Genomic DNA, 17,455 nt, shown 5'->3' with positions numbered 1-17,455 from the left:
TACTTGCGAATCCGATAAACCAACGACGCAAATACATTAGAGCACTTGATACTACTGTTTGAAAATCCCCGATGGCGGCCAGTGGCTAAAAACGTTCAAATCGTATAACCAAATGATACAGGGTTTTAATTTTTATTTTAACTTAATACTGTTATTACCTTCTAAGCATGTGTGTTGTACAAGACAGTAAATGAACATTGCTCAAGGCCAATAATTATGATTTCACTAGTTCCAAGTGTAGCCTATAAGTATTATGTACAATACATCACATCAACTGCATGTAAACTTCCCCCTTCTCGGTAACATTTACATTTAAATTGTAAACGAGCACAGTGGGACCAGATATGGATGATTGGGAGCATGGTTGTACATTCCATGCAAACTGCCACGAGAAGCTTTGGTAGCTACTACGAGACCAACGGAGTGAAACCCTGTTATGTGTGTTGGAAACCCAGGGTGCCATGTGGTGTAGATGGGCTCCCCGGTTGTAGAGGAACGAATTGAACCATCCTATATTTATGTAATATATTGTTTAATGCATGTCTTAACAGGGGTTGCGCATATAAATATAGTAGGATGGGGTAGAATACCGTTATCACATAATATTCTGATCGTATTTATAACAGATAATAATAAACTTAGAGAATAAATAAATTACAATCATTCATCTTGTGATTATATATACGTTTTTAAACGCATTTCTTGCACGCTTATACTGGTTTTTAGACATACGAAGAGGTTGCGCATATTTATATATAGTAGTGTGGGGTAAGATGGATACTGTTTGCATGTAATATCCTATACTTTCTTATCGTGTTTTTAACAATTAAAAAATTAATTAAAAAAAAATTAAGTTGTAAAGATACGATTTTATAATTCTTGAAATTTTCTTTGTTTACTACCAAAGTGGACGAGGAACTAAAATGAAAAGGTGTCCCATCTTCTCCCACCCTATATATTATACACATCACTATACAAACCTCATATACAGAAGCCAACCAGATTTCAACGTAATTCACGTTCCGATCAATATAGGCATCCCACGCCTCCTTAGCGTAGTTGTAGATTAAGTTGAACATTTCTTGGTTCAAAATATCCACCAGTGTTCCACCATGGTAAACACACATGTTCCTTGCATCAGACTTCGACATGCCGTAACCACTTGTGTAAATGAAACGAATACATCTTCCCCCGTATACCACACCACTGCATTTCTCTGCGTGGGACATATACGTGTAGCTTACAACGAATTAAATAATGTATAGTCTGTAAACGTCGAGCATGTCGATACGATATATATACTGTCAAAACCTCTTTATTTTCAATTTATATGGTTGAGGTCTTGCAGCGACGTATATGCCATAGGATTTGGCCAGAAATGACCTATTACCCCAGCAACATTGTATATGCACATTATGTTTTATATGGGCGAGGTCTTACAGACTTACAGCGAAGTAAGCCAGAGGACTTGAGATTTATGCCAAAGCTATATATAGCCTACGCTTTTGATACGACTATATATCTACATAGATGCCTTTACTTTTTTATCAAAATGAAAACAATCCAGCCTCCTTCTTACTTGCATTATTAATGGCTTGTTGAATCAAGCTTCGAACAAATGTACAGGTGCATTGGTTTTGTGTTTCACTTTCCAATCCTTCTGTTACAACCTGGCAACTCAGCAGTGAGTCTGAACGAACCACTTGTAACAAACATAGAGCAAGGAACACCAGTGCTATAAATGGTCTAAACATTTTGCCGATCATGTGCCAGATACGCAACAAACAAAAATCAAGCCTAAAATGAATTGTATTTCGTGAGATATATATTTTGCCTAAAATGACACATAGTATCCTATTCAAATAGTAAGAGACGAATGATACCATCAATCCTGACTGTTATTTCAAGAATCGTCCAATTCCATGAGCACTTTATAACAGTTTAATGCGCAGGTATATATACGTGTGCATGTATAAGTCTCAATCTTTAATATCTAGAAGTACATACAGCATGGGAATTACGATGAATTTACTTTCTCACGGTTACTATAACGATAAGCGGCGATCTCGGAAATTTCGTTGCTGTAAACTTGCTTACGGCAGTGAAAATACGTCACAGATTTCCAGTAATATGACTGTATACAGGCTTAATGACAGAGATATAACACATGCTACATCTTATAAGTAAAATTATTTAAACGAAAAGTTATTCAAATCGAAATATTATGTTGAAACATAAAGTAAACAAATTAAAAAATGGTAAGTTAGTTATTCTTGCTTTATAGTGCAAAGTTACGATTTGTACAAGGTCGGCAGTTCTTGTTGGGCGTATAGTGATCAAAAACCGATGGTGCGTTAATTGGTTATTGTGTCAAGTAAGAACGAGTCCCGCATGTTCTTATCTTTTTATTATACCAACTTTGAAATGTGATACTAAGTCTACATCGGTCTGGTCAGTAGCGACATGCCGTTAGAGCAGCGTCCCGGACCACACACTTTTTCGTAACAGAATCCTTCATTTTGTGTAACCGCCCGAGCTCGCCAAATTATAAAAATTGTATATTTAAACACGAAACAGGTGATTACCTAAGTGGCCGTACTTGCGAATCCGATAAACCAACGACGCAAATACATTAGAGCACTTGATACTACTGTTTGAAAATCCCCGATGGCGGCCAGTGGCTAAAAACGTTCAAATCGTATAACCAAATGATACAGGGTTTTAATTTTTATTTTAACTTAATACTGTTATTACCTTCTAAGCATGTGTGTTGTACAAGACAGTAAATGAACATTGCTCAAGGCCAATAATTATGATTTCACTAGTTCCAAGTGTAGCCTATAAGTATTATGTACAATACATCACATCAACTGCATGTAAACTTCCCCCTTCTCGGTAACATTTACATTTAAATTGTAAACGAGCACAGTGGGACCAGATATGGATGATTGGGAGCATGGTTGAACATTCCATGCAAACTGCCACGAGAAGCTTTGGTAGCTACTACGAGACCAACGGAGTGAAACCCTGTTATGTGTGTTGGAAACCCAGGGTGCCATGTGGTGTAGATGGGCTCCCCGGTTGTAGAGGAACGAATTGAACCATCCTATATTTATGTAATATTGTTTAATGCATGTCTTAACAGGGGTTGCGCATATAAATATAGTAGGATGGGGTAGAATACCGTTATCACATAATATTTTGATCGTATTTATAACAGATAATAATAAATTTAGAGGATAAATAAATTACAATCATTCATCTTGTGATTATATATACGTTTTTAAACGCATTTCTTGCACGCTTATACTGGTTTTAGACAAACGAAGAGGTTGCGCATATTTATATATAGTATAGTGTGGGGTAAGATGGATACTGTTTGCATGTAATATCCTATACTTTCTTATCGTGTTTTTAACAATTAAAAAATTAATTAAAAAAATTAAGTTGTAAAGATACGATTTTATAATTCTTTAATTTTCAATTAATTTTTTTTGTTTACTACCAAAGTGGATGAGGAACTAAAATGAAAAGGTGTCCCATCTTCTCCCACCCTATATATTATACACATCACTATACAAACCTCATATACAGAAGCCAACCAGATTTCAACGTAATTCACGTTCCGATCAATATAAGCATCCCACGCCTCCTTAGCGTAGTTGTAGATTAAGTTGAACATTTCTTGGTTCAAAATATCCACCAGTGTTCCACCATGGTAAACACACATGTTCCTTGCATCAGGCTTCGACATGCCGTAACCACTTGTGTAAATGAAACGAATACATCTTCCCTCGTATACCACGCCACTGCATTTCTCTGCGTGGGACATATACGTGTGGCTTAGAACGAATTAAATAATGTATAGTCTGTAAACGTCGAGCATGTCGATACGATATATATACTGTCAAAACCTCTTTATTTCCAATTTATATGGTTGAGGTCTTGCAGCGACGTATATGCCATAGGATTTGGCCAGAAATGACCTATTACCCCAGCAACATTGTATATGCACATTATGTTTTATATGGGCGAGGTCTTACAGACTTACAGCGACGTAAGCCAGAGGACTTGAGATTTATGCCAAAGCTATATATACGCTTTTGATACGACTATATATCTACATAGGTGCCTTTACTTTTTTATCAAAATGAAAACAATCCAGCCTCCTTCTTACTTGCATTATTAATGGCTTGTTGAATTAAGCTTCGAACAAATGTACAGTTGCATTGGTTTTGTGTTTCACTTTCCAATCCTTCTGTTACAACCTGACAACTCAGCAGTGAGTCTGAACGAACCACTTGAAGTAAACAAATAGACAAAACCAACGCACATTTGTAAATCATCTTGTTTAATTAACATAAACTGACGCTTCGCTTATACTCAAGAACGTACGCTCAAAATACCACAAAATAATTTGAAAGCCCAAAACACCTAATTGTTGAACATTTTCAAATGCGCTGTTTTTTCACGTGGGAAATGAAAGTAAACATGTAGTTCACACGGTTATTGAAGGCAATATGCCAAGTTTTGGCAATTCATTTTCCACAATTTGTATGAAAACGGTTAAATTTGTACCAATGCGCCATATTCTCAATGTAGGGCATATTTTCTATAATGAACGATTCTCCTTTGGCAGTTGCTGATGCGTTTATACGCCATGCAATTATTTAAAACCGGCACCTTTCCAAGTACTTAGCACAGCGTTCGATACTGATATGCTGGTTTTAGTTAATGTGTTCAGGGTTTAATATTACAACAAATTTTAATAGTATCCATACATTTCAAGAGATGTATTTTTGCTTGTAACATGAAGTTTTATTGATACATGATTATATATTGACACTCACACACCAGCAAATGTAAACACAAGGTTCATGTACATAATAAATCATTACAGAATAGGCCAATAAAATTTGAAAAAAAAAATCATTTTAAAACACCCAAAAATAAAATTGTTCTCATATAGTAGGTTGGGGTAAGATGGTCCATGTTTTTATTCTTTTGATCTTCCCATTTGGTAGTAAACAAAGAATATTTATAGAATTAATTAACCATATCTTCAAGACTCTAAAAGAGCGATGTTAATTTATAAAAACATGATTGGAAAAGAGGAGATATAATGTGCTTATGCTATCCATCTTACCCCACAGTACTGTACGTTAAAAACGATTTTAAAATGGAATACTGAGTGTTAAATAATATTTGAAAAAAGAACTTTAAACTTATTAAACCATCACCAGATAACATTATTTTACGATCTAAAACTGTTACATCATTTCAAAAAGAGGGAGCCTTAAAACTGTTACACCATATATATACATAACATGATATATACATAAAGATAAAATGATTTAAACAAACATGCTCTACTCTCTACTGCCACGCGCTGGTTGCATTTTATCGAGAGCACGACTTATATCATAATCACAAGCACGTAGAAGGTTAGCCAACCACCCACCATCATTGTTGAAACCCATTGCAAGGAGTTGGGTTAATGATTCAGCAAGTCGTGGGTTATCATCCGGTGTTTCAGTTGAAGCTGGTTTGTTGTCTGGTTTGTCGTCTGGTTTGCCCTCTAAAATAGTTTAAATTTGGTTGTTAACTTTATTTTTTTCAATTTTATATAAATAATCGCTATCTGACTGGATTTACATTCCTGGGTTAGTTAAGAATTGTTTACAGTTATACCAAAGAATTGTTTACAGTTATACCATAAGTAGAAACATACAAATAATTTCCTAAAAATGCTTAAAATATGAACTATAGTAATACATTCTCAATAAAACAGTAAAATCTCACCTTTTCCACAAGTTTTATTTTTTTTTACAAATGTCCACTCCATTTCTTCACTTCCACTAGACTCTAAAAGAAAAAAAAAATTAATTAATTCTTTATTTTGTAACAATTTTTAAACAAGTTATGGGGTAATGAGTAACTTTGAGCTCAATTCCAGATCCCATAGCATGTCTCGCTGTAGCATCTCACCCATATGAAAGGAATGTGCATATAAAATGTTGGGATAATGAGCCAATTCTGGCTTAAATTCCGGGTCCTTGATAAGAACCTCACCCATATAGAATATAAAGAGTAAAACACATTTTAAAGCTCATCACTCCCTTACCCGTCTCTTTCTTCTTTCCATCCGATCCTCCTTCCTCGGATGCAGAAGGATCCTCGGCTCCGGATGTTGGTTTATTCGAAGATCCATCTTTCCCACCCGGAGTTTTTACATCGATGTCAACATCTATCTCGAACGGATGAAGGAAGTCGGAAACTGCTTTCCCAACGTTCTGCAAATATTCCTCACCTGTGTAATAAGTCACCAAGTTTATTAAAAAGAAAATATCAAATTTTTATAATAGTTAGTTTTACTAAATTTATATCCAAAAAAACTTTCATTTTCAAATGAGACCAAATTTAAAACCCAGTGAAAAACTGTTTTTATTTGATGTCAGTAACAGAAGGGGTGATGAAATTAAAACAAAAACATCAGATTTTGTTGCTATTTCCTGCTTTACAGGTGATTTAAATAATGAACTTACCGTTGAATTGGTTGGGTGTGTTCTGGGATTGAGATTGGTTGTTTGATGAAGTTGGTTTGTCATCGGAAGTTGATTGTTTGTCGTCTTTAGATGGTTTGGGGGCCTGAGGGTTAAAGTAATGCATGTGTGAGCACAAAGGAATGAATGTAAGTTGTTTATACTCGCGTTGTGGGCCGTTATAACACAGATGTTCTGTTTCATACACCATGTGCCAGCTTACGAGTTACCATTAATGTAACATTGTTGGTGATTGTTTTTTTTATTCAGTAGTAACAAGCCTTTTTTATTCTTAGATCTTAGTTAAGCAAACTCTGGCCTAAATATTAGGTCCCATGGGCCATGATAGACCAACAGAATTTACCACAACTTTTATTTGTGTAACATATAATTCATATTAAACCTTACTTGTTGTGGAGGTGGACCAAAACAAGGTCCAAATTGACCAGCGGCAAAGAAACCTGGCATCTGTGCAAAGGGTGGTGGGCCCCACTGTGGGCATCGTCCACCCCTGCCCCGTCTATTCCAACCCCCATTACCCCATGGTGGAAAACCTTGGAACTGCTGTTGATATTGACAGAAATCTGGTTTCTTTTCCTGGGATTGAGAAGTGGAGCTTTCCTAGATTGAAAACATAATAATTATAGATTTGGGTAAAAATTGAATACATAAGGTAATTACCTAAGTCTGTAGCTACCAGTTAATAAAACAAACAACATCTTACCTTAATATAAAGCTTGAAAATATCTTCGGTAGATTGACCGAGAGCTTGAAGCAACTCCTCGTCAGAATTTAACCAGATGATGTCGCCCTCATTATCTTGCCACTGGAGGGCAAAGTTGTCCTCGCCCAAGTTCGGGAAAACTGTGGAAACCTGGGAGGAGAGATTTCATGTTAAGAAGGTATAATTGCATGACCTGTAAAAATAAGGGTAGGTCTAACCTTGAGTAGGCTACCTAGTATAAATGCATAAATAGTACAGCCAAAGTAACATTTATATGCACAAGAAACAGATACAGCAGTTAGAATTGACAATGTGCCAACCAGCAAATATAGCCACTCATTTTTTATTTTTTGCTCACATATTCATATTTTAGAGTTATCTTCATATATGATTATAAAACTAAAAACACCTGGAGTATTGGCTAGGGAGTAGGCTTATACTGTACATGCCCCATTACATGAACATATTCACCTTTCGTCTTAAATATTCATAACTTGAAGCCACATCATGGTCCACGACAAATCTTCTGATTTCCTTTGCTCTGTTTGGATGATCAGTGTACAGGAACGCTTTGTATTGCATTGCCATGTCTTTTTTTGATAATTTCCTCTGTCGAAAAAAAGTAGATTTTCTCTGCTGAGTGCTGAGCTGTCGTCTTCTTTTCTTGTGTGGTGCGGTATCCGAATACTCTCTGCTTTATAGCTTACCTTATGCTTCTAGAAACGTCTCGACCACGAGTTCCGCATACATGAGTCGCAAGAATTGATAATTTCACCATATTTACTTCACAGTGCGATGACTTGTTTTGCCCAAATATCACGTGACCATGATTCAGCATTTCCCAGGGAAGTTCCCGGTTTCATAGAAACAATGTTTCGGAACTTTCGTTTTATTGCGTAATATTTTATAACTTTGTTAGGTAAAATGTTTTTTAAATCCTAATATTACGTTAGTTTTGAACACTTAAATATTTTATTGTTTTAAAAACTCTCGTATTGCTTTAGTTTTGTTCATGCTTGTAATGTGTTTTCTGCGTCCAATACCATACGAGGTCTAATGTATACTTAATATATAACAATTAAAATTACATATTTATTACTTTATATTTCACTTAGGAATGTAAAATGAATTTTTAGTGTCGATAAATTAAAAAACTACTGGGGTTATGTCGTGTTTTAGGGAAATAACCCTCATTTTCGTATCTGGTCACGGGACCACGACGTCACAGAGGAACTGAATCGCCAGCGCCCAGCTGTTTCGTTTAGTGTTTAGTTGCTTTATTAAATACGACTAGGAAATCCGAATTTAACCATGATTATTAAAGAATATCGAGTTATTTTACCGATGACGGTCGAAGAATACCAAGTTGCCCAACTTTGGTCCGTGGCAGAAGCGAGTAAGAATGAAACTGGCGGTGGGGAGGGTATTGAAGTTCTAAACAACGAACCGTATACGAAAACATTAGAAAATGGAACTGTTGAAAGTGGACAGTATACCAATAAGATTTATCACTTCGCTTCCCGGGTTCCTGGCTTTATTAGACTGTTTGCCCCGACTGGTTCGCTCAGCGCCAAGGAAGAGGCATGGAATGCTTATCCTTCATGTCGGACTGAGTTCACCAACCCCGGCTACATGAAGGATAATTTTCAAATCGTTATTCAATCTTATCATGCTGATGATGTAGGTGAATCTGAAAATGTTCATAATCTCACACCGAAGCAACTGAAGGATAGGGAAGTGATCACCATAGATATTGCGAACGATGTTGTTAGGAGTGCAGACTATAAACCAGAGTTTGATCCAAGTAAATTCACTTCACAAAAGGCAGGCCGTGGCCCATTTGGCCCCAACTGGATCGAACACATGCGTATGCAAAAACAGATCTATGATAACCAAGAACCTGGTGCTGGGATCCAGCGTCCAGCAGTTATGTGCGCTTACAAGCTGGTAACAGTCAAGTTTAAGTGGCTGGGGTTCCAAAACCGCATCGAAAAGTTCATCCATAACCAAGAGCGTCGGCTTTTCACCAACTTCCATCGACAAGTGGTTTGTTGGATGGATAACTACCATGGGATGACAATGGTGGACATCAGAAGGATTGAGGATGAGATTAAGAAGGAGCTGGATCGGATCCGGGAGCAAGGATGCATCCGTGGTACCGTGGTGGAGGACCCCGATGCAAAGAAGACTTAAACTTAATTGAAAACGCGTTAAACCTTATGATAAAATGATTACAAAGCAATGATTGATAACCAACTTCCATTAGCACAAGACCAATTCGACACTCAGTGAAATCTAGGCAATTGCGAAATCTTGTGTCTGCTGTAAATTTCCTTATTGCTGCATATTTATGTAGTGTTTAAATTCAACTGACTTCATCTGTGTAGGCTGTTATAAGCAACTATAACCTGTGTAGTATGTTAGTTGATGTAACAATATTTCACTAAAAACAGCTTTTGTTTTGTGAGCGATTGTTACTTGTGATATTCATGATATAGGTTTTGCTACATTAGTTATTTTGTGCATTCTATTATTTAGCTAAGTCAATTTTATGAAATAATCTGTAAATTAAAGTCTAATACTTTACCCAACGTATAGATTTATAATAATTTTAATTCTATGCACTTTAGGGTGTTAGATATAAATAAACAGAAGGCAATGCGTTGGTAAAGATGTTCATTGCCTCATTATAAAATAAAACTTTTTACTAGTTGTTATAATAACTAATAAAACAATGTAAATTAGTTGGTTATTTTCATAACTTAATCTCCAATGTATTTTGTTCTGTATCTACAAGTCACAGTTTCAATTTTCCCCATAGTTTTCATGCATTCTTAAAATCCAACTGAACTTCATTCAAAAAACAGTACCTACCTGTTACCTAATGATAACTACATTTTGTTTGTATCACCCAATGCTGTGGAATTACGTTTTATTGCGTTTGATTCCGTACTTTCTCTCTCCCACACATAAACATGTATTCATCGCCCAGTTAAACTGTTAGCCCCATGCGATATAGAGAACATTGTGCTGGAGATATTGTACTCAAAAGTAATTCGCATTGACTGCATAAACATCTGTTTCGCACACAATTTCAAACCCAATTTAAATGTTGTGTATTGTAAAGTTTGATCAATTGTCACTGATTGTGCTGTTACAGTCGTTGAATACTTTGAGCATTATTTTATTTCTACTAGCCGTGTAGGAATCTTTTTGATAAAAGTAAACATATGACCACACACAGCTATGGCAGTACAATGCAAGGCATATTTGTATAACAGCAAGCCTGAAAAACCAACAGAAATCCGTCGGTTCACGCTGGACTCAGATGTGGCAACAAACTATGAATACCTTTATAAAAAGGTTTGTTTGTTTTGAGTAGTTCACTGTATTTATGTTTTAAAACCTGGAAATTCCCTGAAAAGTCAGTAGTCTGCTCGTAAAATCTGCAACTAAACCATAAAATAAGACTCTTAATCCTACCATGGAGAAAGGACAGCTATAAAAGCTGCATAAATATTAATACAGTATATTAGCTTGACTATATAGGACAATTTAAAAAAGCTGCCATCTTTAATTTTAAACTATGTTGCAGTTTTAGATTTTCTAAATTTTGAGTGCTATTATTTTGGTCAGATATAATATTCCTTGAAGTGTTGAAACCAACACAACAATGGCTCTGCATCACTCATGCTATGTGTGCATTATACTATATGATCGATTACCAATACATGTCTCCAATTACCTTTTAAACCCCATGCCATCCATATCATGAAGCAGAATACTCCTGTTACAATACAGAAACCTGTTTACTATAGTGAATATCCGTTTGAGTGACATATTGCTTTGTGGCTGATATATTGTAGTTAACTTATAGTAAACAATAAACATTTCCTAAGAAACCGTTTACTGTTAATTGAGTTATATAGCCTAATCATTTCTAACAAAAACTAATCAACATTTTAACACAATGTTTTATGCTTTACCACTTCATACTAAAACACACTGTATAATAATTTATAAAGCATCAGGCCTATTGGTAAATAACAACTGTAATGGAATAAAAATAAATGATGGTTACTCTAATGGAGGGCACATATTAATGTTAGAATTATCAATGTTCTAATTAAATGAAACTGTTTGAGTTATTTTTATGCTAAAAGTTTATTATTACGATCTTCAAGATTGTACCTAAAAGTTGTACGTACAGTGAATTTAGAAAGAAAATAATTATAATTTATGAATGTAGTTTATTTTTTGAGTAAAATATTATGCCTAAATAGCCTATATAAATATATAAATAAATAATAAGCAGACATTTAGTTTTAAAGTAAAATATAATATATGAATAAAAGTTCATTTTAAGTATAATGTATGTATGCAAGTGTAGCAAGCTTCCTCAAAACCTAACATTCATATATGCCATAGCAAGTCTATGGTTAAAATGACTTAGTTACTGTTCTGGCTGAATAAAACAGAAAATCGTGTTTTGTGTAATCTGAGTTGGGAGAAATGTCAAGTTTTTAAAATCATTTTTTATGCACTGTTTAACTCATGGGAATTTTTAGAAGATACTCATCAGTTTTTACATTACCTCGTGACTTTACAGTTTTTTTTTAATTTTTGACATACCAGATCGAGTAAATTGTTCGGTTTTAACATAGATATCATATTTCGTGCTATACGTTGCGCAATGCATACCCTCATGCAATGTGAGCTGCCTGGATGAGTTTTTCTCCTTTTTATGGTTGGTGGGCATGACTTAACTTGCTTACCTGTGTGGGAGAAATGCACATGACAACTCCTAGTCTTAGTTACCACATGTGTACAGTTCTACACATTAACACACATGTATATATATGTTTGGGGAACTATTTTTTTAACTTTTTGTAAATGGTAATTATTCTCTTTTTGTAATTTAAAATAATGGTTTATGGTTTATGTCTATAACTATTACGAACACCTGTGTTATAACATCCTGACATTGCCACATGCGGATAGATAAGTTCCATTCAATTATTGCCTAACAAGCAAATAATAAAAACAACGAATGATAAAAACAGTATTAGTCTGGTGCCCATACATTTTTATTAAAACGATATCTCTACCTAAAAAAATTACCAATAAATATTTTGATCAAAATATTGGTAGATATAAAAAATGTTTCAAAAAATCATCATGTGTATAGGATTCCAAAATTTGGTAGTTATAAAAAGTGTAAATATATATATATATAATATGTATTTATTTTTGATACAGGTTTCTTTATTATTCCCAGCTTTAAAAGAAGTGAGTTTCTCCTTACAGTGGAAGGATGGAGATGGTGACATGGTATGGTTCAGTACAGATGAAGAACTAACGCATGCACTTATGGTTCGGAAGCATGATATGATGAAAATATTTATCAAGGTTTATTAAGTCTGGAGTTGGTGTTTTATTTATAGTTTTAAAAATTTTGTTTTTATTAAAAATCATTCACAGCAGAAGCAGACACGAGGTGTATGAAACAATCAGTAGCCCCTAAAAAGACAAATAGCATCTCTGTTTGCATAAGTTACGTGGCAATGTAAATGTTTCCACAGCCTAAAACCTGCTTAACCCAAATAATGGATAAAAATGTGGATTTCAGGGTCAAGTGTTAATAAATAAGTAATTGACAACAATCAGGTCTAACAAATTGTATTCTGTGAGATATATATGATGCCAAAAATGGCACAGTCTCTGCAAAAGGAATAAAATTATGTAATGAAATACCACAGTCTATTAAATTGTATACAAATTTAAACTTTAATTTCTTATTTTGCAGATCAACCCCCCAGAAAAGGATAATATACCGCCATCATCCTCATCTGGTCCTGATCCGAGAATTGCACCGCCTTCGTATGACTTTTATCATGGACGTGCACAACATGAATCACATGGGACCAAACCACCCCAATTTTACCAGTATGCAGGTTTTCCACCAATGGTAATTGTCCAAATTTAAATATTTTGTTGTTGTTTGTAAACACCACATACATTAGCCCATACAAATTTCTTTATTAATAAACTTTCACTTGAATTTTATTTTATATATATGCACTCTTAATGTATTATAGTCAATGCTATTGTTTGTTTATATGAAGTGTCACTTAAGTTTTGTTGTGCATTTTACAATGTTTGTTACACATCGGTGTAGCCAAAAGCATTACCTGTAAATAGAGTTCATTCACCTTGCATGCATGCATATGTATTATCATTGTTTACCTTGTATAAGCTAGCCCTACCATTGTAGCATAACAAACAACAAATGAGTCGTTTGTTTTGATTACTCACAAACATGACACAGGTTTCTTAGCGTAACTTTACAGAAATTAAATAACAAACTTTTTATATTTCAGTTCCCACCAAGTTACCAAGCGTCATGGGGCCAACAACATTTTAATAATCAACAACAACAACAACAACAACAACAGCAACACCAATATCAACAGGAAGCTAGTGGTAAGATTAAGATAAAATTGCACCTAGGTAGCATTAGTGTTGCGGATTGATCAACTCTGGCTGGAATCCCTGGGTGTTGGGATAATGGGCCAACTCTGGCCTAATCCCAGGTCCCATGGCATGCCTAGTTGTTGGACCTTACGCATATAGAATATATTATGTTGGGGTAATTGGCAAACTCTGGCAAATCTCAGATTCTTAAGAAGGACCAATTCATATTGCCATATTGGGTAGAAAGGAACATAAAATAATATTTTACATAGTCTTTAAAAAGGATAGCATTTGTAAATCACATTCTATGCAACACGTTTTTCAGTTTTACTTAAATATTGATATTTTGTCTTTTCAAGCAGGTCTCATAAAATCAATAGTTATATATTAGGTAGTGTAGTGTAGTGTTAGTATGTTAGGAGTGATATATCATTGTAAAACCAATCCATGATAACTTTGGAATTTTAGCATTAGAAGGCAGTTACACTCATAGTTGTCAAACATAGGGGACCTAATTGATTAATGTGGCGAATACAATATACTAAAAAATGCTGTTGGTAACTTGGTTGATGTAATGTGTGAAATAGAACCAACCAATCTACAGCAACTAGAATGTGGGTGAACGCTTGCGACAGTATGGAATAATATTGCTATAAAAAGTGTTGGAAATACTTTATGACATTATAGAAATAAAATCAAACAATTTTTTTTTACAGATGTGGAATTGGTTAAGGACCAGGGTCTAATGCTATAATTAAAGCAAGCTTACATAATGTCAACTGCTCATACAGACCACACAATAAAAACACTAGCAGTGGTTAATTAAAGTCTTAACACAATAGTTTTCTTTTAACTGAGTCTTTGTTGCGTAACTTGTCAATAATGTTTTATCTGTTGTGTTTCAAAAAAAGCGATGGTCACCATAGGATAGTTGCTGACAGTGTTATACGTGTCAAATGTTTGTGGCTCACAAACAAATAAGTCTGTGCATCTCACTTGTTAATCAATAACTTCCGATCCACAAGCCAACTATGCATAGCACCCATTATGAAATAAATACATGTCCCAATTACATTTATGCCTTTTCCCAATCCCCCTGACAACCAATTCAATAACTGCCACCCCTGTAGACAATGATAAAGATTCGATAATTGCCTTTTGAACCAAAGTCAATGTTCAATATAACCACAGCTTCAATACAAGGGACTCGTATGAACCACTAAGCCAAAATCAATATTAATCATTGTATTCGATTAACAGAGAGCTAGCTTGATTGTTAGACATTATGTAAGCTAAATATAACACTATACCTGTTTATATTACAGTATAACTTAAACCAATTAAACATTACCTTTATTTGGCCTTTTTATTTCTTTAATGTCAAATGCATTTTTAACAGTTTTTGTAGCTATATTGCCATGCAAGTATTCATCCACAATTTTAACAATGTCACCCCATATTTTACTAAAGATTTATTATATTTAAATCCTAAAAGAGATTAAAAAACACTGACGTATAATATTTCAAAAATGTGACTCTTTATTCTAGTATGGCTGATGTTATATCATCTTTTATTTTATATATGCTTCAGCCTTCATAATCATCCAGCAGGTGAACAATACCTCCACCACGTAGGTAGTGGGGTGGCTGAGATTCTACGTCCCCTTGGTATTGATGTGGATGTCAGTGTTGAACATAATGGGCGTAGACAGCAATGTTCCACAACAGAAAGCCAACCGAATCCTTCATCCGGCAACACTGGAGCTAAAACTACATTTCAAAGCAAGAGGAATGAAAATCCCAAACCAGGTAAGACTGTAAAATGAAATAGTTTTTGTGGGTGTATTTTTTGGGGGAAAGACACTTACCAACAATTACTCCAACCTAGTGTTCACTAATGGGTTATCTAAATTCAGAAAGAAAACGAAAAGCATTCCTAGGTATTGGTTCACTACAGTACTGCAGTAAACATATATATAACCAATGTGTGTTTACATTATATTTTCATAGTTTGTACTTAATGATTTTATCACCGATTACTCACTTTTACAATTCATTTAGGTGATGCAGATTCCAAAGCTCATGAACCAACCAATCAAGCTGGAAACGACACTAACTGTAATTGATTTTGTTTACTTTATCTTGCATTAGCTACCATTTCCGACTATTTTGCTGTTAGTTCCCTTCTGTTAGTTACTTTAAACCAACATTTTCAACACAATATAGGTTACTATGTGATATATTCACAGGTGTGCAAGCTGAAATGGAAAGGTTGGAAGTTTCAAACAGATCACTAATTGAAAGTAAGTTGTACAAACATGTTACATAACATAAGGTACCATCTAGATGAAACGTTATTTGATATGAATTTGTTTGCGCTGTAGTCAGCATACATGCCTACAAAATGTAAATTCTTTCAGTTTAAATTTCAATAAAAAAAAGCTACTAGGTTAACTTTGTATCATACACTCATACATTGTGGTGTTTATTACCAACTAGTGATTTAAAAAAACAAACAATAAAAGGTACTATGCTATAGAAGGGTTTTACAGGTGTATATTATTACTATTGCAAATAAGTTGCAATCATTCAAGGTATACTACATAGGGGTTCATGTAGGTCCATGCAAGATATTAAAAAATCAATAACTAATACCACAGTAAAAGTTAAAAGCATCACCCAGCCATATAAGCAATACAATTATCAAATCTCTAAAGAGACTTTATGTATATTGGTAAAAGTTTACGTTTATACAACAAATGATAACATTTAAGGTAAATTATATCGTTGTTTGATATATTTTGTGCGAATAACACGTTTAAGCTGCAAAATTTTCTGCAGTTAACCCACGGTTTTAAAAGTTAAAGGACTGTTTTATATCAATATATTTTTTAAATGGAACTGTCAAGAATCGATTTTCTAGGTATATGATGATACAGAACACCTGTGTTTTAATTACTATTGTTGTCCCACTAAGCAAGGATAAGTAAGCTACATATGGGATAACCCCCTGAGCGGGCACAAGGTTTATGAAACAGAACACTATTAGAAGTAGTGTGGTTGCCTCGCCATGCGACGATAAATAAGTTACATTCATTCTTTTACCCCACAGACCCACGACTTGCTGAATCATTAACCCAACTCCTTGCAATGGGTTTCAACAATGATGGTGGGTGGTTGGCTAACCTTCTATGTGCTTGTGATTATGATATAAGTCGTGCTCTCGATAAAATGCAACCAGCGCGTGGCAGTAGAGGGTAAGAAGGGTTTCAGTCATTTTGAACAAATAATACGTTTTCTTATACTGACATTTTTTAAAAATCTTTCATTAGTTAAGATAAGCTGGTGTTTCTTTAACTTTTAAAAATTGTTCAAAAGTTATAATTTACAAAACAATATCGCGAAACTAAAATTGCCGGAATATTTCTTTTAGACATAAATTTGTAAATTATAAATTTTGTAAATTTTACTTGTAAATTTTGTGAATAAGTGCAGGTGACTTGGTGTGGTGTCGCTTTTTCATAGAAAAAGTAAAAAAAATGAATATGTTTGTAAATGTGCCTAAAGTCACAGAACACAACTTTTTACATTACTTTTTCATTCCATAATAGTACAGATTAGTTTCATTCTTTATATTTTACTTTCATGTCTCTGGACATTTCTTTTTTAAATACAACTTTATCCAAACTACTGTTGTTTTGTGCTAGCACTAAAT

General features: G+C 34.4%; 5 protein-coding genes across 8 annotated transcripts; 2 read left to right on the top strand and 3 right to left on the bottom strand.

The window, feature by feature from the left end:
* Positions 1–116: 116 nt before the first annotated feature.
* LOC149731681 (uncharacterized) lies at positions 117–2,036 on the bottom strand. Its single transcript, XM_089884595.1, has 3 exons — positions 1,580–2,036; positions 981–1,216; positions 117–510 (listed from the first exon to the last, which is right to left on the bottom strand). Exons 1-3 carry the CDS (start codon positions 1,884–1,886, stop codon positions 313–315), a joined length of 741 nt encoding a protein of 246 aa, XP_089740721.1. The 5' UTR covers positions 1,887–2,036; the 3' UTR covers positions 117–312.
* Positions 2,037–2,712: 676 nt separating this feature from the next.
* LOC149731680 (uncharacterized) lies at positions 2,713–4,646 on the bottom strand. Its single transcript, XM_089884597.1, has 3 exons — positions 4,178–4,646; positions 3,584–3,819; positions 2,713–3,106 (listed from the first exon to the last, which is right to left on the bottom strand). The coding sequence occupies exons 1-3, from the start codon at positions 4,344–4,346 to the stop codon at positions 2,909–2,911; spliced, it is 603 nt and encodes a 200-aa protein (XP_089740723.1). The 5' UTR covers positions 4,347–4,646; the 3' UTR covers positions 2,713–2,908.
* A 150-nt stretch (positions 4,647–4,796) lies between these two features.
* LOC149731679 (sequestosome-1-like) lies at positions 4,797–8,075 on the bottom strand. Its single transcript, XM_089884576.1, has 7 exons — positions 7,738–8,075; positions 7,267–7,416; positions 6,951–7,163; positions 6,546–6,648; positions 6,125–6,310; positions 5,803–5,865; positions 4,797–5,578 (listed from the first exon to the last, which is right to left on the bottom strand). Exons 1-7 carry the CDS (start codon positions 7,852–7,854, stop codon positions 5,370–5,372), a joined length of 1,041 nt encoding a protein of 346 aa, XP_089740702.1. The 5' UTR covers positions 7,855–8,075; the 3' UTR covers positions 4,797–5,369.
* A 384-nt stretch (positions 8,076–8,459) lies between these two features.
* LOC149731678 (phosphatidylinositol transfer protein alpha isoform-like) lies at positions 8,460–10,463 on the top strand. Its single transcript, XM_089884586.1, has one exon. The coding sequence runs from the start codon at positions 8,578–8,580 to the stop codon at positions 9,457–9,459; it is 882 nt and encodes a 293-aa protein (XP_089740712.1). The 5' UTR covers positions 8,460–8,577; the 3' UTR covers positions 9,460–10,463.
* A 29-nt stretch (positions 10,464–10,492) lies between these two features.
* On the top strand, positions 10,493–17,430 carry LOC149731677 (sequestosome-1-like). Of its 4 annotated transcripts, none has more exons than XM_089884584.1 (8): positions 10,493–10,629; positions 12,526–12,639; positions 13,073–13,234; positions 13,647–13,749; positions 15,349–15,549; positions 15,802–15,858; positions 15,990–16,043; positions 16,853–17,430. In XM_089884584.1, the coding sequence occupies exons 1-8, from the start codon at positions 10,513–10,515 to the stop codon at positions 16,999–17,001; spliced, it is 957 nt and encodes a 318-aa protein (XP_089740710.1). In that variant the 5' UTR covers positions 10,493–10,512; the 3' UTR covers positions 17,002–17,430. The 4 variants fall into 4 exon arrangements, with proteins under 4 accessions (XP_089740710.1, XP_089740709.1, XP_089740707.1 ...); XM_089884583.1 differs by having other exon boundaries at positions 12,526–12,675; positions 15,376–15,549; XM_089884581.1 differs by having other exon boundaries at positions 12,526–12,675; positions 15,352–15,549.
* Positions 17,431–17,455: the final 25 nt, after the last annotated feature.

This window comes from Ciona robusta, chromosome 9, assembly GCF_009617815.1.
Source record: "Ciona robusta chromosome 9, ASM961781v2".
Taxonomy (NCBI): Eukaryota; Metazoa; Chordata; class Ascidiacea; order Phlebobranchia; family Cionidae; genus Ciona; species Ciona robusta.
The sequence above is the reverse complement of the archived record's forward strand: the minus strand, read 5'-3'. Positions and strand labels throughout refer to the sequence as shown.

Excerpts from the sequence above, each read along its gene's own strand:
- LOC149731679 (XM_089884576.1), bottom strand. The coding sequence starts at position 7,854 with ATGGCAATGCAATACAAAGCGTTCCTGTACACTGATCATCCAAACAGA. Across the intron at positions 6,311-6,545 it reads CACACCCAACCAATTCAACG|GTGAGGAATATTTGCAGAAC; the intron begins GTAAGTTCATTA and ends CTTATTACACAG. Across the intron at positions 5,579-5,802 it reads AAATAAAACTTGTGGAAAAG|AGGGCAAACCAGACGACAAA; the intron begins GTGAGATTTTAC and ends AAACTATTTTAG.
- LOC149731677 (XM_089884580.1), top strand. The coding sequence starts at position 10,513 with ATGGCAGTACAATGCAAGGCATATTTGTATAACAGCAAGCCTGAAAAA. Across the intron at positions 13,750-15,348 it reads ATATCAACAGGAAGCTAGTG|CAGGTGAACAATACCTCCAC; the intron begins GTAAGATTAAGA and ends ATAATCATCCAG. Across the intron at positions 15,550-15,801 it reads GAATGAAAATCCCAAACCAG|GTGATGCAGATTCCAAAGCT; the intron begins GTAAGACTGTAA and ends CAATTCATTTAG.
- LOC149731680 (XM_089884597.1), bottom strand. The coding sequence starts at position 4,346 with ATGATTTACAAATGTGCGTTGGTTTTGTCTATTTGTTTACTTCAAGTG. Across the intron at positions 3,820-4,177 it reads ACAAGCCATTAATAATGCAA|AGAAATGCAGTGGCGTGGTA; the intron begins GTAAGAAGGAGG and ends TGTCCCACGCAG. Across the intron at positions 3,107-3,583 it reads GGTTGGCTTCTGTATATGAG|GATGGTTCAATTCGTTCCTC; the intron begins GTTTGTATAGTG and ends ACATAAATATAG.
- LOC149731678 (XM_089884586.1), top strand. The coding sequence starts at position 8,578 with ATGATTATTAAAGAATATCGAGTTATTTTACCGATGACGGTCGAAGAA.
- LOC149731681 (XM_089884595.1), bottom strand. The coding sequence starts at position 1,886 with ATGGTATCATTCGTCTCTTACTATTTGAATAGGATACTATGTGTCATT. Across the intron at positions 1,217-1,579 it reads ACAAGCCATTAATAATGCAA|AGAAATGCAGTGGTGTGGTA; the intron begins GTAAGAAGGAGG and ends TGTCCCACGCAG. Across the intron at positions 511-980 it reads GGTTGGCTTCTGTATATGAG|GATGGTTCAATTCGTTCCTC; the intron begins GTTTGTATAGTG and ends ACATAAATATAG.